The 24,233-nt window shown below is 36.3% G+C and overlaps 3 protein-coding genes across 9 annotated transcripts; 2 read left to right on the top strand and 1 right to left on the bottom strand.

Moving 5' to 3' along the window:
• Positions 1-4,907: 4,907 nt before the first annotated feature.
• Positions 4,908-5,429, bottom strand: LOC110104415. The gene has a single exon (XM_020833516.1). The coding sequence runs from the start codon at positions 5,427-5,429 to the stop codon at positions 4,908-4,910; it is 522 nt and encodes a 173-aa protein (XP_020689175.1).
• Positions 5,430-8,653: 3,224 nt separating this feature from the next.
• On the top strand, positions 8,654-11,876 carry LOC110104413. 7 transcript variants are annotated; one of them, XM_028697167.1, is made up of 6 exons: positions 8,654-8,922; positions 9,008-9,267; positions 9,359-9,532; positions 9,703-10,023; positions 10,671-11,057; positions 11,150-11,876. In XM_028697167.1, the coding sequence occupies exons 2-6, from the start codon at positions 9,013-9,015 to the stop codon at positions 11,744-11,746; spliced, it is 1,734 nt and encodes a 577-aa protein (XP_028553000.1). In that variant the 5' UTR covers positions 8,654-8,922; positions 9,008-9,012; the 3' UTR covers positions 11,747-11,876. The 7 variants fall into 7 exon arrangements, with proteins under 7 accessions (XP_028553000.1, XP_020689169.2, XP_020689168.2 ...); XM_020833510.2 differs by having other exon boundaries at positions 9,043-9,267; positions 9,775-10,023; positions 11,150-11,863; XM_020833509.2 differs by having other exon boundaries at positions 9,043-9,267; positions 10,686-11,057; positions 11,150-11,863.
• A 3,124-nt stretch (positions 11,877-15,000) lies between these two features.
• LOC110104412 (protein FAM133B) lies at positions 15,001-21,562 on the top strand. The gene is made up of 6 exons (XM_020833506.2): positions 15,001-15,273; positions 18,213-18,288; positions 18,402-18,464; positions 20,789-20,833; positions 21,049-21,105; positions 21,277-21,562. Exons 1-6 carry the CDS (start codon positions 15,068-15,070, stop codon positions 21,367-21,369), a joined length of 540 nt encoding a protein of 179 aa, XP_020689165.1. The 5' UTR covers positions 15,001-15,067; the 3' UTR covers positions 21,370-21,562.
• The last annotated feature ends 2,671 nt before the right edge of the window (positions 21,563-24,233 follow it).

Genomic DNA, 24,233 nt, shown 5'->3' with positions numbered 1-24,233 from the left:
ACTCTAGAAAAACTATAAACAGAGCCCTCATTCTTCATAAGAGGGGGGGGGAAGTGAAGAGAGAGAAGAAGAAGAGAAGAAGGAGGAGAAGGAAGAAGCTCCTCCTCGACCACGGCCTGAAGACGCCGGAACTCTGCCGGATTTTCGGGAAACGCCAGGAATTTGCAGAACTTTGTAACTTTGTGAGAAGTTGATTGTAAATTGACCGTCTTGATTTGTAAGACGGATCAACCTTTGTACATCAAACAAAAACTAGTGGAACTTTGCAACTGGGCGAGGCCCCGTGGTTTTTTCCCTCTTTCGGGTTTTCCGCGTAAAAACCTTAGTGTTCACTTCTCTTTTTTGCTTGTGTGTTGAATACTCGTACAACGCTAAGACGCAAATTTACAAACTCTACCGCCGCATATATTCTAGCACGCAACAATAATTATGGTTGATATCTAATTTTCTAACTTATATCTAACCTCTATGTATATTATATTTTTGCTCTATAAGATGATCATTGGTATGTCATCCAAAAAATTATCTTGATTGGGCACGAATCTCAATGCAAAATCAAGTTGTAAACTTCCGAAATTAAAATTGGGACCATTCAAACTCCGATTTCAGCAAACTTATAGTCGAACTGAGCATCTCGAGAATACGAACCCAACGACACCAAATCCAACCCAATTCGAGCCCAAACAGGTCCAAATCAAGAGTTAAAAGCGTTATTGGAAGGTTTGAACCACAATTTGGATTACCAAATGGTTTCCAAACATAATGTGCTTATAGTCAAATCGAGCGGCTCGACGAGACGAATCCAACGAGCCTAAGATCACCAAAATATGACATCACTAAGACATTCAAATGTCCATCAACCAATCCATGATCAATGGATTCATCATTGGTCGTCCATCCAACCACTCTCGATTTACCCTTGATTTTTCACTTATTTACGGGCCATGCCACTCCAAAAATCTATAAATAGACCCCTCATTTCTCTTGAAAAGGGATCCAAGCAAGAAGAGAAGAGAAAGAATAAGAGAAGGAAGAAGCTCATCCTCGACCACCGTCAGAGTTTTGCCGGACCACCACCTGAGGCCCTCGCCTTCGCCGGACCATCACTTGAGGCTCTCGCCTTCGCCGGACCACCACCTAAGGCCCGAAGTTCTTTCAAATCACCACCTGAAGCCCGAAGTTCTGTCGGACCATCACCTGACACCCGGACTTTTGTCGTACAATTATTACTTGTAACCTGATCGCCCTTGGAGGCGAGTCAGCCCATTGTAACCAACTCAAGTTCTAGTGGAATCATTTTCAACTAAGCCAAGCCCCGTGGTTTTTCCCCTTTCCAGAGCTTTCCACGTAAAAATCTTGTGTTCTCTGTGTGTGAGCTGAATATCCGTGCAATGCTAAGACGTAGTATTCTAACTCTATCGCCGCATATATTCTAGCCCGCAGCTGTTTAGCGCCGTCTGTGGAAACGCCAGTCGCACTATCCTAAAAGCACCACTGTAATGGCCAACAAGCGCAGTAATCGTATCTTGGGAGCCTCCCACTCCAATTCACATCAATTCCGGAATCAGTCCCTGAATCAGGAACGCCGGACATCTGCCTCTTTTTATCCCGTTGGCCAAAACCCTGCCGAAGAAAGGACTTCAGGACCGTCCCTGGAAGATCGTATCAGAAAGTTTGAGGAGTCTCAGAATGAGATCCTTCAACTCTTGCGAGAGACTCGAGGACCGGCAATAGCACCCCAAGAAGATATTCTTCTCCCTCGAGATCCATCAGGATTCAAAGATGTTCTTCATGTCGAGATTCCCCTTCCGCCACCAAGGATGCGCCCTCCAACACATCCAGAGAATGAGCTTGCTGACACGACAAGCTCTACCCATCCTTCGCGTGCGGGTCACTAGCATCACATTCCTCTAGACGTCCCCGAGGACTTAGCTCAACAACACATCACCGAACTCCCCCGCAATGCCCTACGGCATGAATTACGAAGACTAGTCCGAGAGGAGTTCCCATTTGGAGATATAAGACAATCTCTTCGTCAACGAGACTTTCAGGAGTTGTCACCCCTGACTGAAGCCATCCTTAATACCCTATTCCAGCAAGATTCAAACTACCGAGTATCGATTTGTACAACGGGACATCTGACCCATACAAACATATCGATCACTATAGGATCATAATGCACATCCAACGAGCCTCTAACGTGCTCCTATGCCAAGTCTTTCCAGCTACCCTCAAAGGGCAAGCTCGAACATAGTTTTATTCACTCCCCGCCAGATCCATTCTAACGTTCGTCAAATTAGCCAAAATATTTGTCGAACAATTTGTTGCTAATCGAAGGATGATTAGAGACTCTTCCCACCTCTCAGGAATTCGTTAGAATGAAAATGAGTCCCTCAAGGAGTATTTCCAATAATTTTTTACTGAGGTCCAGCAAATTCCAGGGATAGATCCCGAGTTATTTAGAGGTGTATTCCTCGGAGGGCTTCGTCCTAGCCCCTTCTACTCAGCACTCATGCGATATACGGTCCATTTTTTACGAATCTAATTCATCGAGTAAAGGCTCAAATCTCTGCCAACGAAGCCATTAACGCTCATAGGAAACAATTTGAGCAAACAACTAAAAAGTCAAAGCGCAGCACATTTGGCAAATTTTAAGTGGTATCCGGACCTAATACCTTTTCCCTTTTGTGAGGCTTTTTTTTCTTTTGAGCCATGAAAAAAAAGAAAAAAAGTCTCGCCCTTTTTTGTTGTCCTTGTCTAAGGGACATGTCAGATGGGTCACGAGGCTTGCGGCTGGATAAATGAATGAATCGTTTTCTTCTCCTTGAATCGGCCATGTCTCTATTCAATCCGAAAACAAACCCTTCGTCAAACGGTTGATATTAAATATTGTCTTTGATATTAAATCTCAACCATTGGATTAAGAAAAAAAATTGCCCAATATGAGAAGATAGAAAGAGTGAAATTAAAATAGTTTTGTACCGGTGTCTGATTCGAGTGCAAATAGACTCGTTTGAATGATATCGACAATATGAACGCACTAGGGCTATCTGTTTTGTAAAATGAGGCCCTGAACAAAAGAAATTAAGCACGGAAAGAAGACGCTTGCGAAGGGTTAAATACACACAAAATATTCAACTCGACGTCGACCTAATCATATATATTTTCAAACATAACAACGGGTCATATGTGACCAAAAGGAATAAATCCCAAAGCCGACGACAAATCGAGATAAAATGCATGATTTGATCCTTCAACAAACACAACAACGCTATATGAAAATAAATAGACTACGAGGGCAAGTGAAAAGACAGTGCAATTGACCGGTGCCAAAAATGAGGTCAACAATAGCGGCATATAAAGTCCTATATTTTGACTATTTCCTTTATAAACTTGGCAAATAGGACATCTCTGCACAAATCGGATAACATCACGCCTCAAATGGGGCAAAAAAAAAACGACGTTGCACTTGTTCGATTGTGTTCTCACATCCCACGTGAGCCGCAAGACCACCACTGTTCATTTCCATTATCAATTGATGTCTCAAAGAGGACATAGGAATGCAAAGAGCATTGCCTTTAAAGAGAAAGTTGTGCCTGAGCGTAAATTCTCCATAAGGTTTTTTTGGAAGACATTGCTCTCATGGTATGACAAAATTCTTATCAGTGCAATATAGGTCCTTGAGTGATTCTAATCCTGTAACCTCCATTTGTAGTTGTGTGAGTAACGCTGATCTGCGGCCCAATGCATCAGCTACCCGATTTTTACTTCCTGATTTGTGCTTCAAAATGAAGCTAAACTTTTGGAGAAAGATGATCCATCTAGCATGCATCTTGTTAATATTTTTATGTGTATTAAGGAATTGCAGGGATTGGTGGTCACTGCACAAAACAAAATATTGGAGTAGACAATGTTCCCATTGCTTGAGAGCTCATACGATGGCTTATAGTTCTTGTTCGTAAACCGACCAGTTTTGTCTCGCAGGGCTCAAATTTTTACTAAACAACTCAATTGCTTTACCTTCTTGAGACATGACAGCTCCAATACCAATGGTTGATGAGTCGGTATCCACATTAAAAGGTTTGTTGAAATCAGGAATTGTTAAATCAAGATCTGTCATTAAGGAGTTTTTAACGGTTTCAAAACTTTTTTGTTGTTCTACAGTCAACCAAAATGTCTTCGATCAACTTTAAACAATCTGTTATTGGCGCCATAATCATGCTAAAACTACAAATAAATCTTTAGTAGAAGTTGGTCAATCCGTGGAAGCTACGGATTTCTATTAAGGTTTGAGGGCGAGGCCAATCTTGAATGGATTTAACCTTGCGGGAACCCATACAAATTCCTTCGACGAAAATGGTAAAATCCAAAAAATGAACTGAACTTGTAGCAAACTCACATTTGAACTTATTTAAATATAAAGCATGCTCACATAATAATCCAAATAGTTCATACATATGCTTCTAATGGTCAGCAATAGATGAGCTAAAAACCAATATATCATCAAAATAAACGATACAACACTTACCAATAGTGATTTCAATACGTCGTTCATTAAGCACAAGAATGTAGACGATGCATATCAAAACAACATCACCTTCCACTCGTATAGCCCATTACGAGTCTTAAAGGCAATCTTCCACTCGTTGCCAGATGGGATTCTTATTTGGTGTTATCCACTGTGCAAATCTAAGTTTGAAAATATTTTGGCGCCTGATAAAGAATCTAACATGTCTTCTAATCTTGGTAAAAAAATCGATATTTGATGGTAATTTTATTGATACCACGAGTATCAATTCACATCCACCTCAACACCCATCCTTTTTAGGAACCAACAAAACAGGCACCACACATGGGCTTAGAGTAGGTTGAATCATTTGTTTGTGTAAAAGTTTATCAATAATTTGCTATGAATTTTGACGTTCCATCGGACTCATTTTGTAGTGTGGCAAATTTGGCAATGAAGCACCAGGTTTGAAGTCGATTTGATGCTGTATGGAATGAAGAGGTGGAAGCTGATCTAGTTGATCTATAGATACAACATCTGCAAAATCTGTGAGCGGCTGGAGTAGTTCCAGTGGAGAACTTGTTGCCTCTGTTTCCGAATTCCCTTCAGTCATGTAGACAGTTATTAGGGCCTTCCTTTCACGCCACAACTGCATCAAAGAGTTCCCAGAAATCACACTTAGAGCAGCCTGATCATTGCTTGCAGTTGTCACAGGAGTGTGTTGTGGTTGAGAGTTGGGAATCAAACGTAGCTTCCGTCCCTTCCATTCAAACGAATAAGCATTGGCACACCCATCATATGTTACCCCCGTATCGAATTGCCATGGGCGTCCGAGAATGAGATGGCAAATGTCCATATCAAGGACGTCACATAAGACTTCGGAGGCATAATATTTTCCAATGGAAAAAGTCACCCTACACATTTCTAATACAAGGATATCAATAAGCTTTTTCACCTAACTGATCTTGTAGGGGTTTGAACTTTTTGTAGTCTTAAGGTGTAAGGCATGAACAACAGACTTTGAGATTATATTTTTAATGCAACCATTGTCGATTAATAAGTTACACACCTTAACATTAATTGTGTATTTAGTTTTGAAAATGGCATTCCTTTGTGAGTTCACATGTTGTCGGGGCATGGGCAACAATTTCTGCAAAACACATGCCACAGGCTCCCCCTCGTCACCTGCTACTTCCTCAAAATCATTCTCATTCTCGCCTTCAGCTATGACTTCATTGGTTTATAATTCACCTTCCATTAATTGCAATTGTTGGCAGTTTGGACATTTATTAGATTTGTGACCCGATTGGAAACAACGAAACACTTCAATGTCGTAGGGTTGGCAAATAGGTTTTCTTTTGCTGTTGTTTTGGGTTTATTTGTGGCCTTATTCTCAACGACTTGCATATTATGACCAACATATGCGTTAAACTTTATGTTGGTTTAGTTACTGTTGACGTTTGGCCTTTGTTGTCATAAGTTGTATGATCGTATAGCCATGAGAAGAGCAGTTGATTTGTATTTCAGCCTTCAATGCGAAGTTAACAGCTTGAGATAGCGACAAAACGAAAGTCAGTTCAAGCTTATCTTGAATGGCAACCTTCAATCCCACATTGTAACAAGCCATAATTTGGTTATTAGATTCTTTGAGATTGTTGCTGGCACTAAATCGATAAAACTCTTTCTTATAATCACTAACACTTCTATTCCCTTGAGAACAATGTTGATTTTGCATATAAAGCAATTGTTCGTTGTCAGTGGGTAGAAAGTGTCCCCTGAGCAATTATTTCATCCGAAACCAGTTCCGCACCTCCCCTTTTCCTTCTTTGTGTATGGACTGTAGTACATGTTTCCACCAAGCATTGGCTTCGCCTTTCAATCTACAAGTTACATACTTAACTTGTTTATCGGGAGCAATTTCCATGTACTTAAAAAACATTTCAACTGCCTTTTCCCCATTAAGATAATCTTCTACGTGTAACCTTCCGTCAAAAAATGGAATGTCCATTTTGATGCAAAAATCCCATTGCGGCCTTGGCAGTCCACCAAATCTATGGCGTGGATTATGATATTGTGGGATTTCTCCTTTTGCAAAATCGGAACCATCTCCTTGATGTGGAAGTTCGGCCTCATCATCAAAATCAGAAATTTCAGGTAAGTGAACCAGTGGTCTTCCGCCATTGAGCCCTCGATGATGAGCCATTCTGTGGGTCGGTAATACTGCCGGTTCAGGTGTTTGATGGTTGCCGCTATATGCCTTGCGCTTTTGTGAATCATCACACATTTCTGTGGAAAATCGGCGGAACTCAACTGTGAGTTCATCTGGTTGTCTTATGATCCTGGATTGCACCGTCCATGGAGCATCCACACGAGCATCCACATGCCGATCGTCTTCAGGAGCGTGTTGTCTACTGCTTTTTGCCATATGCTCCCAGTTGGCTCTGATACCTGGTAGCAATGCAATAGGGAAAGAAGATAACAGAACAAGAGAATACTAAGTAACTGGTTTTTAGTAATAATATTCAAGATGTCCTCCGTCCATTACAGTTGCTATATGTATTTTCCTCTGTCAAGGATATCTGATAATTCTAAATGCAGTAAAAGTAATAAAAAAGTATATTATGTACTATATGTCGTATAGTTAGTTATAAAAGCAGAGAAATACTAAGTAGTTGTAAAAACAATAAAGGTTGAGAACGTGGAAGAAGGAAATAAGCCTGCAAAGTAGAATAAGATAAAGTGAGTCCGCATCACTTAATTTTTCATGGTAGAATTGGCCATAAACCCATAAAAATTTTTCTAATAAATTGTTTGAGTGTTGGCCAAAAAAATTTGATGACAAAAGGAATGTTAGAAAAGCTTTCCAACGACTATTTTTGTGCCAAAAAAAGTAACAGTGGATGTTTTAGGGGGACAAGAATGAAATTAATGATCTCAAGTCAATGTTGAATAATTCCATTTGAAAATGCCATAAAAAATATCTATTGTTAATATAAAAATACTGATGAATTATTCAGCCTTTGCAATCCACAGATGACCTGACGCACATCAATTTCCTATGAGCCGCTATAAATCTTGGCATGTCCGGATTTCTAATGAGAAATCCATCATTAACATCTAGCTTTATAACTAGTGAATTGCTCATTCTCATTGATATTTCTTCTGTGCAATAATACAATATAAATAAAATATACATACACACTATCAAAATGGTATTCCAATATTTTCTATTCAGTAAAAGTTTGAGTAGCATCAGTGGCAAATAAGATTAGAGAAAGTTGTCTTAGATGGTTTGGTCACATAAAATGTTAGCTTTCCGATTACCTGGTTAGGAGAGTAGAAGTATTAGATTTGGCGTATACTAAGAAAGGTAGAGGTAAACCCTAAACAGACTTAGTTTGAAAATATTATAAATGACATTTTTATTTGATTTACAGGAGAATTTGACTCTTAACAGGGACACAATGAAGGAGGATTCATATAGCTGACCCCACGTAGGGAATAAATATTTGATGTTGTTGTTGTTGTCATTATTGTTATACTAAAATAATAAACTCATAATATTGTCCAAAATTTAAGTTCATAACAATTAGAATTTATATAAGTTCATATAAAATAAAAATAATTTAATTGATGACTACATCTATATAGTTGATGAGTGATTATTCCTTTTCAATGTCATTTATTATTTCCTCCCAATCATCAATATCCTCAAGCTACTTTGAAGTGGGAGGAGGATACCAAGCATGTGGCAAATTTATCAAACATTGCAACTCTTCGTCAAGTGTCAACCTTGACCTTAGCTCACATCTCTACAATTAATAAACTCTTACACAGCACTCATTCAAATGCACATAAAATTTGATTTCCTCAAAAAAAGCTTACTTTTACCCTACGAGCTTTTAGCCCATACAGTCCTTATTTCCTTATTTACGTCAAGAAAATAAGGCATCAGGTAACTTTATTAATTGTAGAGAGCACCAAACCATCCCATGTTGTATCTAAATAAGCTGAGATGCTATGTCTTTTCTTGTACCAAAAAAATATCTAACAAAGGGCAAAACTATCTGCAGTGCTCTCTATATCTTCTAGTTTTTCATCATATATTTTTTATCGGCATAAGGATACACTGGATGCAATATCGTTCACCTTATTGAATGACTATTACAAAAATTATCTTGCAGAAGAAAATTTCCCAAAATTCGGAAATGGTTATAGCAATAGAAGAAAGAAACTTTGGAGATGGTTTTAAGGATGAAATGTACAATTCCATCCTAGAATTTGTTGTTTCCAGAGCCAAAGAACTGGCAACAAGCCCTCCTGGCGATCAAGATGAAATGAATCAATTAATGGAGGAAAGAGAATCATTTTTTGAAGAGAGTGAGGAAGCAAAGAAGGCGTTGGATATAACACAGGTATCTTGCATATGAGCGTCTTAAATGAAACTTCAACATTACAACGGATTTATTAATCAGTTATTTCTTAATTTTCAAAAAGTAGATCAAATGTCATGTAGTGTGTTTCTCCTTTTCAAGAATGATTCAAGCAAACACCCTGAAATGGTGATAATGGAAGACGGAAGTAGAAAGGAGAGTGGTGGCTTTGAAGATGATGAGAGACTAGATATTTTACTTGTTCAACAAGGCAATGAGGAAAGAGACGAATCTGATGGGAAAATGGTAGAGGGGTCAAGAGATTTATGTGAGCAAACTGTAGCCCTTTCCCATGAATCAAGTTTCACTGCAATTACAGAACCTAAGGTAAGCAGTGTAGAGGCAGAAAACCAATCTCTGAATTTGCTTTTCACATTGCTTTATATATGTCAAATTCATCCTTATTTCTCTTCTTCAGATGAGCAGTTGCAACGACTTGGTTATGATCAAGGCTAAAGAGGATTTTCAATTGATAGATCATAGTAATGGTATTATGCATATTGAAGAAGATAAAAAGGGGGTAGAAGTAATTAACCACCCTTCAGCTGTTGAAGGGGTTGAGGGGTTGATCGATGAAATTCAAGGAACTGAGGTATCTTCCATGGAGAATATTCAACTCATTTATAATCTGCTCTGTCCCCTAAAAATTGTGTGAAGTACTAACCTCTATAGTTTGCACTAATGAATATTCAGCTCATCTAATCTAACTTGTCCCGAAATAACTATTTTAGAAGTACTTCCCTTAAAGTTTTTACTCCACAGCTGATTGTGGCAGTAGAAGAGAAGAACCAGTTGGAAGATAATAGTATTTGTGACCTTAATGATGTTATTCAGGAAGAGAAAACAGAAGAAAACCTGTTAAACGGACTCAAAGAAAATGTGGAATCATCTGAAACTGAAGAGGATTTTCAATTGATATCTCATATTAATGGTGTTACACATACTGAAGAAGACAAAATGGGGGTAGAAGAAAGTAACTACGCTTATGCTGATGAAGGGGTTGATGGATTCATGGATGAAATTCAAGGGAAAACACAACCTCCTTTTGGATCATCATTAAAGAAAGAAGCTTCGCCAACTGAGGTATCTGCCATTAAGAATATTCAACTCGTTATATTCTAGTCTATCCCCCAAAATTTTATTTTTTGAAGTACTAACCTTCACAGTTTTTCCTCCTTTAGAGCTGTACTGTTGAATATTTAGATCATCTAGTTCAACTTGCTCCCCAAAAATTTGTCCTTTTGTTAGAATACCATGAGAGGATAGTTTCAAGAAAGGGAAGAAGAAGAAGTTGAAGGATGAAGAAGGAGAAGTCTGACCGTAACAGAGAAATAGAAAAATGAATTGTATTGAATAATCATACCGTAGATACAAGCCTCTTTATATAGAGGTTACATAAGGTAAAACCGTAATATAGACTAGGTAACATAATTAAATACAAATATATGCTTAGTATGCTAATAATTTCTTCACAGTTTTGCTTTTCAAATAGCTATCAGCCTATCATAATTCTGTTTGGCTATAATTTTTTTATTATATTTAATAAAAATTTAAAAATAGATCTATCAAAGTGTGATAAATGTAAAAAATAATAATAATAAGAGGAAAAAAATCTAATACGTACGTCAGCTTTCATAAAAATATATTTTTTCCATAGTAATTTACTAACTTTTACCGAAATTGTAGCCACCTCAAAAGGACACTTAATTTGCTAGTCCTTATGTTTTCAGTTTTTCCTCCTCCAGAGCTGCACTCATGAGAACCCTGCAATGATTATAGTGGTAGAAGAGAAAACTCAGTTGGAAGAAAATACTACTTGTGACCTTAATGATGTTATTCAAGAAGGGAAGACAGAAGAAAACCTGTTGAATGGATTCAAAGAAAATGTGGAATCATCTGAAGCTGAAGAGAAACTTAGAGAAAATGAAGAATGCCCCTTAACGGAATCCCAAAGAGTCGAATTCTCCTTGGAGCATTATAATCTGATGGCATACAAAGAAAATCCACTGATTCAGTTCCAGGGAATAGAGCCAATTGTAAGAGAAGCGAAAGCATGTTTAGACGATAGATTCCCTCTTTCCATAGAACCAAATATGATAATAGTTCAACCAATCCAGGTAATTTTTTTTTTTGTTATGATCTCTGAGAGCAGTTTTTTCTTCAGCAAAGTATCCAGTAAGTACTTTCTTAACTTTTTCTCCATTTTCAGGATAATAACCTCAGCAAATCTGAGAAGGCTCTTGAAATAGAGGAATCCCATATCGAAGCTGGTGCCGAAGATTCGGAAATTTCTCCAGATGAAGAAGTAGAGGAGATAGAAGATGATTCCGTTTCAGTTCAATACCATGAACTTGAAGCTCCCAAAGATAAATTGGAGAGGGAAATTGAATGCCCACAAACTTTACCAGCAGATAAGAAAGAAGAAGCTGAAATTCACAAAGAATCAGTCGCTCAAATCAAAGAAGAAGAACAAATTTTAAAGCTTTCTTTTGATCTGGTAGAGAAGGGAGTAAAGAAGATAGTGGCCCAAACAGTTAAGCAAGATACAAAGACAGGATTGATTGATGTGGATGAGAAGCACCAACGCAAAGTAGATGGCGATGAAAATACTTTGTCAAGTAAAGAAAAGCAACAAAGGATAGCAACGAAGAAAGTAAAGAGAACAGAATACATGTTCATGGGCTATCCTAACGGTTATTTTTTCTTGTTGACGACAGTAGCAACAGCCTTTGCAGTTTTGGCCTTTCTCTATACAGAAGGTTTTATTACAAGAACCGCCATTTTGGAAAATTTCATCACAAGCTAAGCCTGCTCTTTTATTCATCTTGCAACTACATTATCTATACTTTTCTGGAAATATATGAGTAGATGCTGAAACTTGTAGGTTAAAATGTACTTTTTTATTCATCTTGCAATTATATTATCTATATACTCAATCACTGGGGAAATTATTGGGTTTGGACAGCGGACGCCGTCCGGAGCAAATGAAAATGTGCCACGTCACCCTTTACTCGGTACTGAGTAGTACCAAGCAGTACCGTGCTCAGTACTGTTTAGTACCGAGCTCAGTATGCTTGGTACGGTTGAAGTACCGAACAGTAAGCTATGTCCGGTGTCCGAACCCAATAATTTCCCCAATCTCACTGACTTTTTTATTTTTCTTTCCTCTGAAATTACGTGCATGCAGATGAACAAACTGCCAGTAGAGCCAACCAAATCAATTAAGTAGGAGACTCATTAATTTCAAAAAATATTTAATAGTTGTAAAAGTAATTTATATCTAAATATTAATGTTTTTTTATAAATATAATTTAGTTATTAATTATCATGAAAGTAAAAGTAATTTAGTTAGTAAGTTATGAATATTAATTGTAATTTAGTTATTATAATTGTAATTAATCTATGAATATCTACTTATTAAGTTATGAATATTTATAAAGTTAATTTATTTATTAATTGTTATAAAAGTAAAAGTACTTTAGTTATTAGAAAAATTAAATTATTTAAGGTCGGATTGACGGCAGAAAACTAATAATTGGAAGAGCATGCATAAGAGAAATAGTTTATTTATTTTCTGCTGAAAATGGATTTTATTAAATTTGTTGTCTCAAAACTATTTTAATTATCTAAGTTTTAATTTTGTATAACATTGAATATGTTTATTCTATAATTCATAACATAAATATTTAAATGATTTGTTAATTGACATGAGCACTTGTGTGTGTGTTTGTGTGTTTTTTTTTTTTTTTTTTTTTTTTTTTTTGAGGATACAAAAATCACATCACATATAATGTTACGTTTCATTATATATTATGATGGTGACTTGAATGTTACGAAGAATTTCATCCCTTTAAACAGCGGTGGAAGGACCCGTCCAATCGAAATAAATGAGAATCCTACACTTGTATAGTTAAATGTAAGAATTCTTCGAGCATTGCACCATGATAGTGAGACATGCAGTATTGAACTTGTATGTTGTCTTCCAAATAACGAAGGATACACACCAATTCAAGTCACGGTTAATGAAACTCGAATGCGCATTTTGATTATTTATGTTCAAATTCACAACTGCAAAGATGTGCCATAAGCCTTGGTGCTCCTAATCAGATGGGTTATAATGACCCGTCACCCTCTTCCCAACTTGACAGGTTTGTGCGCACCTAATTTGAACTCGATGTAGATTATAGTCCTACCAAATTGATGAGTTTGAATTTAAACATTACCATTACATTGTACTATGTGTTGCAGACCCACTGCACAGCCCCGCTATTGCACATGACAGTAGCCACTTTAGCGTTAGTGAACGTTCAGTACAACATGCACCAATGTGTGTAGGCCATTTAAGTCTAAGTGAGTGTCCATCATTGTTTGAACAATATGCGAGAGGCGTGCAAGTATTAGTGATCAGACGTCTTCAGGCGTACCGATGTTTGAGCTCCACCAACAAACACAACATTTCCACCAGGGAAATGATGTTGAACGCGAACCTATTGTTGAAGAATATAAGACGATGGATAGCAGAACTAGTGAAAGCTCGAGTGAAACCCCCATAGGGGATGAAAGAAATCCAACTGCAGAAGACTATGATGTCTCATTACTTGGGCATGAGTCGGTCCGTGAGCATGATTTTCGTAACATACCTGAGTTAGGAGCTATTGTGGCAAATAATGAATATGTTAAACGATATGCTCAACATAGGAGTGGGATTGTACCGATGCAGTCGATGCCCCAACTATAAATTTTGTTTGGGAATTAGATGGCATCATTCCATAACAATTGTAAAAGGATAACTTTTAGCAGTAAGAACGCCCTTCAATATGCACTTAATGGGTGGTCAATCATTAATAATGTGGAGCACATCAAAAGCACATCTAATAAAGACAAGACTTACACTTAGGTGTACACAACATGATAACCTCTCCCATCCATGTTTATGGCATTTACATGCTGCAAAAAGAAAGCGACTTGGTGGTATATAAAAAGCCTCATCTAGTGGTCTTCCACATACTTGCATGAATCATATCATGATAACTGGCCATCGTAATTGCAAGTCCAAGTTTATTTTTAACTACATCACTGGCCATTCTTCGACAACAAATAAATATGAAGCCACATGAAATCATTGCTCGGATGGAGTCAAAGTTTGACATTAAGATTCCTTACATTAATGCTTGGGATGCATGGAGGAAGGCTATGAAATCAATCTTCAGTAGTTTTGAGGACTCATACTACTCATTACACCGTTACATGGAAGCCATTAAAATTGCACTTCCATGATCACTTCACAACATACAAGTTATTGAAAATAATCGCTTCAAATAACAATTCTGGGCATTCAGTCCAACGATCGAGGGATGGCAATTCTGTTGCCCGGTGCTTTGCTTGAGACATTTTTATTGGGCAAATACAAAGGGACTCTACTTGCCACTGTGGGCATTGATAGGAACGGTGGACTATAGGCTCTTACATTTGCTATTGTGGAGGCTGAGTCAAATGAGTCTTGGTCTTAATTATTGTAGATGCTCCATAACCTTGTTCCACAAATTTGAGCCTTATGATATATATGCAATGTGTTCTGGTATGACGGTGGGTGTAAGTGGAGCTCATATTTATGCTATTATATAGAACATATGAGGCTTTCATGATATAATGAAATAATCACAATTTGGCTAGACACTAAATCAAAGTGCATATGACATGTCAATTATAGAATTTTGAGCTAGGGTTGATATTCGCAATGAGAGCCACATAAGACTATCGCCAGTCGAATTGCATGTGGTGGTATGACGTCCGCTATTCGCTCCATTTGAACGCTAAATCGTATGTCAAAATTAGGTATGTGAGTAGTGCGATGTAAACATTGACCACCGACGTCAATATTTTATGTTAAGAAATAAATAAATAAATAAATAAGAAAGAATATACATAGAATATTCTTATTTTGATGTTAAAATATAAAATTTAATTAAAAATAAATTATTATATTTTGAAATAAAAAAAAAAATGAATTTTTCAGTTGGAGATGCCCTAAGTCATCATCTTAACCTATTTAACACACGCACATTAGTAAGGGTCGGGCATTCCAGTTTTTACTTCTGTTCTCTCTGAGTTCTCTTCACCTGCCGCTATGGTGGCATCGGTATCGTCTACCGATTCGTACTCTTCCTCGACGGATTCCTCATCCTCGTCGAGACGCGATCACCGCCGCCGTCCGCGCCGGCTATTGGAGAAGGACGATCTCAAGGTCCGCAAGAGACATCGGACGCGGACGAGGAGGAGGCGGAAGCACCGTTCTTCCCATGATTCTTCTTCTTCCAACTCCGATACTTGCAGGCGAGTTTCCTCAATTTTAATTTCTCTCCTTCTATGATTGTTTTATGCATAGGGCATATGTTGGAGTAGGTTATTAGTTTGGGACGTTCTTCGTGATGGATTCTGTGAAATTCTGATCTGATGGAAGGTAGAAAATATTCTGTTTCTATTCGTGTTCTGTTGTTGCCTCAGGCCCCTTTGATAACAAATCACTCTTTTCTCGCATTTCTTATTTTATCAATTAATCTAGTCAAAAGATATGGCTGGGCTGAGATCTTAACTAATTTCTCTGCGTTTGTGTCAAGGTTCCAAGATTGAGTTTAGTTTGTCATTTTTTTTTGGGTGAATTTTACATCAATCCGGGAGAAAAGGGTTTAGTGGCCATTCCCATGCCAAAGGCTGTTTAACCTTGTTTCTTAGACAGCCGTAGGTTCTTTAGGGGCTGTATGGCAACAAGTGGGATTTATTAAATCCTGTAAATCTGGATTTAGTAAATCCTGAAATGATTAAATCCTAAAAATTGTTTGGTATGTCAAGTGATAAATCCAGTTAAATCCTCATAAACTGTTTGGTAACATTTTTAAGGATCATTGGCAGTTAGGGATTTAAAATTGATGGAGATTTTTCTGTAATCAAGTTCATTGCATAAAACATAATACCACTAGTTTGAGTTCATACAATATTAAACAAATTTTAATTAATGAAACTTTAATTGTGTAAAAAAAAAAATTAAACAAATTTCAAATACAGGAAATGCCAAAATAATATTAGCCAAAAAACAAAGAAGATTTCATGACTTCATATATGTAGAATTTCGAAATGAATTTTCTCACGCCGATCGATTTCTTTGACTTGCAATTCTAAATAAAGAAATACAAGGAGTAATTATAAAATATATGCTTTTCACGAGGAATACACGTTCTTGCTTCGCAAACTCTGCAATCAAGAGTGAACCCATATTTTTTGAGATAGATGGCATTAGATGACTCGTTGTCGCTCACCGATTCAACGTTATCTTTGTCAAACCTGGTGTTAAAGATTCGCTTCATTCTGAATTAATTTACCCTAACCATTGTACTACCAAAGAATAGTTTGTCGCGTTAACACAGCAAATATCATATGACAATGGAATACTACAATTAACCTAGCATAGTGATTTTTACAAAATAAATTAAATACAATGCTTGAGGTAGTCAAAAAAATAACAATAATTCACCACTATGTTCATGTTGAGAAGAAATGCTAACAACGAAAATTCAATATATTCATCATTTTTAATTTTTACCTATTTTGCAACATGCACAATATAATTTTCAAACTAGTACAAGCATCTCATTGCATTACACACAAAAATAAGAGAAAAAATTCATTGCGGAAAAAAAAAACTAGCTAACTGTGTTCTGCACAACAAGGAAAGGAAGGAAATTCGCTACCTGACGCCTAAGCCTGACGCAGCGAAGTAGCTTAACGATTATGAGAAGAAAAAATCGCGAGGTTGAGGAAGCTAGGGGAATGAACGTCTGCGTTCATTTGTAGAAATAGGGCGAAGCTGCGCAGTTGACGACACGGGCGCCGCGGGTAACATTTCAGCTTCGACTTTAAATCCCGTTAAATCCGGCTACCCGATGGATTTACTAAATCCCGGATTTAAGCCGTAAATCCGTAAATCCGGGATTTAACGCGCACACAAAAACAGTTTGGCTGGATTTTAGCGTAAATCCAACTTAAATCCCGCTATAAATCCGATACCAAACAGCCCCTTAGGTTGGAATTCGTTCATTGTGTCGATAAATAAGGTCTAGTGGATCCTTGCAAGCTCAATAATAACACAGGTATCCCCTTTGCAAGGGCTCGGCCAAAGGGCTAGGAAGAAGCTTTTAGTTGTCAAAAAGAGAGGAATGAGAGAGATTGCCCTAAGAGAGGTGCAGTCTAGAAGTGGCAAACTAGACCCGGCAGCTTTGATTTTTTTTTTTTTTGGATGAATTTCTTTGCACTTTTTGATTATTTTCCTAAGGCCTGATAAAAGCTACTATTTCTAAGCAAGAGAAAATACAAGATTACTTGAATTTTAAATCAAAGAAAAATATTCCTCCTTTTAGGTTTTCCTCTCTTTGTTACAGTTGATTACCAGTTTATCATAGTGGCGGTGGATTCTGCAATTTTTAATTACTCCTTGTATTCATAAGCTGTACTTTAAATTCTTCCTCTTTGAACTTCTTGTTTTTTCTTTGGCTGATCCTATGCATGCAGAGTGGGTGAGAGAAAAAGGTGCTAAAGCTTGTATTGTGTCCCCATGTAATCTAACTTGCTATGCAATGGTGGTACGCTGCATACATGATTGTTATACTCTCTGTAGCCACTTGGATTAATCAAAACCATCTATTTTTTCTTTAACTCTTATAAATTAAAACTTCTGTAGATTTTATTCTTCTTTTTTATAAATAGCTGGTGTGTTTTTGTTTTGTTAGGTAACAGTTGTTTTTTCTATTTTTAAAGTTTTTATTATATCCATTGTAATTTTATCAGCAACTCATTTATCGTGGTTTATTTATTGCGTTTGAGGAAATTCCATTTTCTTGACTTTTTATTCCTTTTTTTTCATTTCTTTGCTACCGTGAATTTTGAGAGTTGCCTTGTAAAAATTATAAAGGTCCATATCTTATTTAAAACTTGGATACACATGTCATAATAGTTGACATGAAATATGTATTTGTATAAATCTTTATAAGTAGAAAGGAAACAAGGTATATGTAGCATGGATCGAAATTGAAGTTCTTCAAAAAATTACTATTATTATTATTATTATTATTATTATTATTAGATTTCATGTTGAACTTTGATACCAATTATCCTTATTTAATCCGTGCATGGCATATTTCTTCATGTTAAGAAATTTCTTGGCTGATTTCTTTCACAAGGTCATGATGAATTATTGATTATGTGCATTCTTTAATATGTAGTGAGAGCTCGTTAGATAGCAGTCATGTGGAATCAAGCCATTCAAGGAAGCAAAAACATGGGGACAAAGTGAAAAAGGTGAGCTCAAATTACCTCATGATTTTTTACTTCAAATATTTGCATCATGCTTGTCCATGGTATCTTTAAAATGTATTAACTAACCTTTTATATTTTGAATTATAACTTATTAGATCAAGGAGAAGGATAGAAGCAGAAGTCGCAAGCACAAACATGATAACAAACCAGCTAAAAAGGTACAAAACTTTTTTTCTATTATGTTTATCTTCTATGTTATTGGTCTTTATTTTTTCAACTTTACATTTGGCTTTCTGAGTTTAAAGCTAAATGTAATGTGTAGAGAATGCATCGAAGGTTCTGTTTGGGATAGATCTTGTTATCCGTGAAGTCAATTATAAATTTATTGTAGAAAAGTTGTGGTTGAATTAGTTACTATTGTTTGATAATCTACTTTTCATGATGTTGTTTATAAATTCTAAAAATGATTTGTTGTTTGCCCTTATTCTTGTTGGAGCTCACATGAATAAGTTCATTCTTACGAAATTGATTTTGTTTTAAATATATTTTAAACATGCCATTCTTGATAATCCAGGCACTTTCATAAATGTATTGCTAGAATAAAAACTAATGTGTTTTCTCAACATTAAACATAACCATATAAATAACTAAAATATGAAACTTCATTGCTCAAACTAGCACAAGTGTTAAAAGTCTAGATGAAAAAGATTCAGACATACAGATCTTAAGTATATCTATGAAATACAGCACAAAGAAAGTGATTTTTTTCAAGAATGGTTAGATCAGATATTTTTTAAAGGCTAAAAGAACTTATAAAATCAAGAAAACAAAAGAGAAATCCTTCGAAAATACAAACTAAAGCTGGAAGATGAGTACTGGTGGTGTTTTCTGGTGTTGTGGCTCTGGCAAGGAGGATGAAATAGGGTTAAGGAGAATTGAAACATTTATAGCATTGTAAGATTGAGGAAAACTGAGTTGGTTTTTACTAGTCCCCTGGCAAAACAGTTGAACATGCTCTGGAAAAGTGGAACTGCATAAGCTGGCTAGCAAGTTTGGTTTGCAGAATTTGCACACGTCAAGCAAAGGGGCAAGCTGCTTTATACATTGTTCAGTGAGAGTTGAGGGAACATAAGGCAAGTTATCTTGATGAGAGTGAAGGAACTTAGAGGCATTTAATGGGTATGTTCTCAGTTCTCTTTATTTACATAGAGATGGTGGGTAAAGCTCTTTTTAAGGAAATGAGAACTAACGAAGAGGCAGTGTGAAGGAAGGCCACAGCAGTTGGAGAAATAATATTAAGTTATTAACGTTCTCAAGTCAAGAGTAATCCATCAGAATTGGCAATGCTCTTCTCTAGAGGATGCAACAGATTAGGGAGCGATTGTTTACAAGTGCTACTATTTTGTGAAAGATATCAATTTTCTAATAAATGCCCTATTTGTAGCACAGTTTGCTATCTTGCCTTCAACATGGGTCGTGGTGTTAGAGAATGTCTTATAAGGAAACTGTTATGATGCATGTAGTAAAGAAGAAGATGATTAAACATGAGTTATGATTATGTTGATGAGTTCGATTTCAGAAGTAGTTTAATACGAGTTAATACCTAGAATAAGAATATTGTTCAATCAATAATATCGTCTAACATAGTAAGAAAGTTCATACATGAGGTCTATGCGAAGAAAACAAAACCTTACTGAGAATCGAGGTGCCTTTATTCTTATGACAGTTACGTAAAACCTTAAAAGATAAGTTGGGCGATTCAAAATGGATTTTTTTTTTTTAACTGGAAGGCGATTATGTTTTCTTTTGCAATGAGTTAAAAAGGAAATTACTATGTTAGGAAATACTTTCCCAAGTAAAACCTAATTATTTTGATGAAATCAGTGAGAACGATCCACAAATCCAAAGAAAAAATTAGAAAAATAGTAATTTTGTTGCAATAATCAAAACTAACGGAAGAAAAATAACAAGATACAATTGATCCTCTATTAGAGAGGAGGATCTACTCTCCCAAATCTCTAGACGCCGCTAGAGCCCAAAAACATGAACCTAAGCCAAATTCAAGATGTCATAACTCTAGAAAAATAAATAATTTAATGCATACAATCCAAAATAAAATCTCTAAAGTCCCTACATTCAAATTTTCCTCCTAACTCCCTTCAATAAACCTTCCTAAACCGCTCTGTCTGCGCGTCGGATCGCGCAGCATATGCAAGAGTCGGAGAGTTCCGCCTCTGTTTGTTCGTAGGCCAATCCCTTTGGACCGTCTGGACCAGTCTAACATACTATTGAGGCATAACGACGTGTTTCAACTTTTACAATAATGCATTTCACGTTATGTCCAAAACCTGTGAATCTTCATTGTGATTTAATAACTTGAATGCAATTTTTTAATTTATTGTGTTTAGTGTCCTCACATTATTTACTACCTCCTTTTTTGTGGGTTGGCTCTTCGACGTTGGAGCTGGTATCTGTATCCGGGGTAAATGGACTTTGAACTTGCTTGCTGGATGTCATTATGGGCTTTGAGGGCTGTCTACAGAAGCAGCAGTCTGAGCGGAGTGGCAGCCCGGTTCAGCTTTCAAAGGTTACTTCATGGTTTCATTTGGGACGACTTTCTTACTGCTTCTTAAAGAGACTTCTTAGTTCAAATATTAAAGTTTTTACTAGAAAGTTGCTTAAAGAAGCAGTAAGAAAGCCATCCCAAACGAAGCCTATATCTATTAAACCGTTCAATTCGATTTTTTTTTATAGTTTTTTTTCCATTAATGTTCTAATGTTTTTATTTTCTGTTTTCTTCAGCTCCTTGGGCGTGACAAGGATGATAGCGTTCGTCGCAGCGCTGTTTCTGGTAAAAAGGTGAGTATCTACCTACGTTTGAATTGATCTTTTCGGTTTCATTTGGAATGATTTTTTTACTGTTTCTTCAAACGAGCTGCTTTAAAAGCCATAAAAAAATTATCCCAAAACAAAGCCTTATTACTTCAAATTCATCTCCAATTACTCGAGAGTTTTGTTCCCTTTCTCTAGATTCTATTAAAGCTTGAGAAATCAAAGGAGGATAAGAAGGCAGAAACCAATCGCAATGAGTTGCTCAAGTTTTTGAATGCTAGTTATGATTGATTTGATGATTACAGAAATATTTACGCTATGGGGTTTTTTTTTTTGGTTTGCTTCAGATCACAGTCATGCTTGATCTGTTTACATTACTGTTAGTTTAATGAGACATTAGAACTTCTGGTATTCTCAGCTATGGATAATCTATGCTAGTACATGGCTCGTTTCTTTTGTATATTGATGACCATTTTTTTTATTTTTTCTTTCTTCCCTGTGTTCATCATTTTCATTCTAATCATGTCCCAATGCTTTGATGGAGCTTGATGGTGAACTTGTAAAATATGGACGCAACGTGAGGACAAAGGGTTTAGGCAAATAGATTTGAAATCATTAATTTTGAGATTAATATAATATAAATTAGTTATATAAAATATTAATTTCAAAATAATATATAAGGATTTCAAAGCTTATTTTGATATAATTAATAAATTATTTTGTAGATAACAAGAAATACTTCTCCATTTAAGAAAAAAAAAAAAAACCTTAAGAATGTTGAAGTATTTCTTGTTAAATACTTTTTATTAAATATAAAAAATTATATAAGAAACTTTTTACGCTCAGTTTAACTATTAATAATTAGTTTTAAATGAATTAAAGAAAATTATATAACTGCACATATCACGTAAACTTTATTTAAAGATTCTTCTGCAACTACATAAATATAAAAACTTTAAACTATTTCTCCCGTAATTTATAATCTGTATATTGCCATCGCTAAATTTCATATAAAATAATCCGAGAAAACTCGTAGAATAAAATTGAACTTCTCCACATGGCAATTCTCTTCTTAATGGAAATAGCAGATATTTTCCTGATCTAACCAAAAACTAATATAGAAAAGCAGATCTAAATTTATATGTTCACTATTAGGCTTCATTTGGGATAACTGTTTTCTTCTTCTTAAAGCGATTTTTCAATACAAAAATTTTTAATTTTGTACTAAACAGCTTTTTTAAGAAGAAGAAGAAAGAAGTCTCGTTTGAATGAGACGATTTTTTTTAAAAGTTTCTAATTGTAATTTCTCACTAAAAATTTTAATTTAAGAAACAGTAAAAAAATTATCCCAAATAAAATCTTTATTTAGAAAACTGTATTAATAACCATTATTCCATTAAGAAGTAGATGTTAAAGTTACTACTGCACTCCTGTCTTAATGATATTGCTAAAACAGATAAACTCAACATGTAATAACAAGTAAATGGAAAATTCTACGGTTTATAATATAAACCTCTTTGAGCTTCGCGAAAATCCTTACTGCTAGAAATTATTTAAAATCTTTACTTTGTGGCGACAAAATAATTTCGCTAAGTTTCTTAAATCTTTGGATGCCGAACGTGTTCTTACTCGAGGGAAAATCTAGAAGAGCTGGGGTAGGGGTGTCAAAATTCTGACACGACCAGAAACCTGATCCGAACCCGGCCCAGAAAATTTTGGGTTCAGATTAACCCGTTTGTCATATGAATCGGGGTCAGGTTTGTAATTCCGACCCGTTTGTGTAAAATCAAGTCGGGTTCATGTTGACCGAAAACCCGAAACCAACCCAAATTGACCGGTTTATAATATCGTGTGACTTGTCTTCGTCAATCATCACATCACTCGTGTTGCGTCGTCACATCAATGCCACGTCAATCATCGTGTGCCGCTCACTACCACATTGCACCTGAGCTGCCGTTGTCGGCTGCCTCCGTCCCGACCACACTATTGTTGTCGTTGCTGCTTGTAATTCCGCCAGCATTGTCAAGGTCGTCCTGACCGCGCTCCCACCGCCGTCCCTCCCAAATTGCCGTCGCCACTTGACGAGCGGGTTGATTATTACCCTCACAGATCGGGTCGGGTCAACCCGGCAACCCGCACAGGTCAGATCCAGATTGACAATCCTGATTCGTTTGTAAAATTGGGTTGAGTCAACGTCAGCCCATTTACGACCAGGTCAAGCCTGGTTCGACCCGAATTAACACCCCTAAGCAGAGGTGGATCACCCCCAAGGGGAAAGGCACAATGCCACCCCCTAATAGAGGCAGAGCTTGGCCTCGAGGCAGATCAATCTCGAGAGACCGTGCAAGACGCAAATCCCTCTCTTCTAGAATGATCACAATTAAATCATATCCATATAGTTCAAATGAAACACCAAAATCTACGAAGTTCAAAGGGACTTTGAAATCAAAAGGTCAAACTCAAAAGGTCATTCACAATAATCAAGTACAAGCCCGTTCAGCAAATCCAAGGGAAGAATTCTCTCCCCAATAAACTCGTAGAAATCAGAAGAAACGATACCCAAATGAATCAGATTAAAGACCGTCTAAAATGTGTTTTATGAAGGAAAGATGGAGTTATTATTCAAAATGAAAGAAGATGCTATATCACAATCCAACCATTCAAAAGATTAAGAAAAACGTAAAGAATGTATCTTCGAAAGAAAGCAATTGGGAGCTTTCTGCGAACAATTTGCTTGTTCCAGACCATCTACCCAAAAACAATCTTTGAAACAGGCGTATCACCCAAGAGGATATTAGTCCAGAAAAAGATCATTCTCATAAGAAAATATTTATAAAACATTTTAAGAAACATCATAAAGAACATCGGGAAAAAGAATCAAAACCTGATAAGAAAAATATTAGGTCTTTCAAGTGTGGCAAAAAAAAAAAAAAATCAATCAATTAAAAGAAGAAATCAAACTTCTGAAATCAGAACACCTCTCTACTAGAGTTGCTAATCCGGAATTAGGAAACTCTACTGAGTTGATTCTCCCTCAACCAACACTGGAAGAATCTCCTGAACAGGAGGTCAAATGTTCCTGTTTTAGGATCTTTGCAAAAGGCCATTTTACAAAAAAATAGTTTATCACTATAAAATTAGTAATCAATAAATCC

The sequence above is a fragment of the Dendrobium catenatum genome, unplaced genomic scaffold (assembly GCF_001605985.2).
Source record: "Dendrobium catenatum unplaced genomic scaffold, ASM160598v2 fragScaff_scaffold_104, whole genome shotgun sequence".
Taxonomy (NCBI): domain Eukaryota; kingdom Viridiplantae; phylum Streptophyta; class Magnoliopsida; order Asparagales; family Orchidaceae; genus Dendrobium; species Dendrobium catenatum.
The sequence above is the reverse complement of the archived record's forward strand: the minus strand, read 5'-3'. Positions and strand labels throughout refer to the sequence as shown.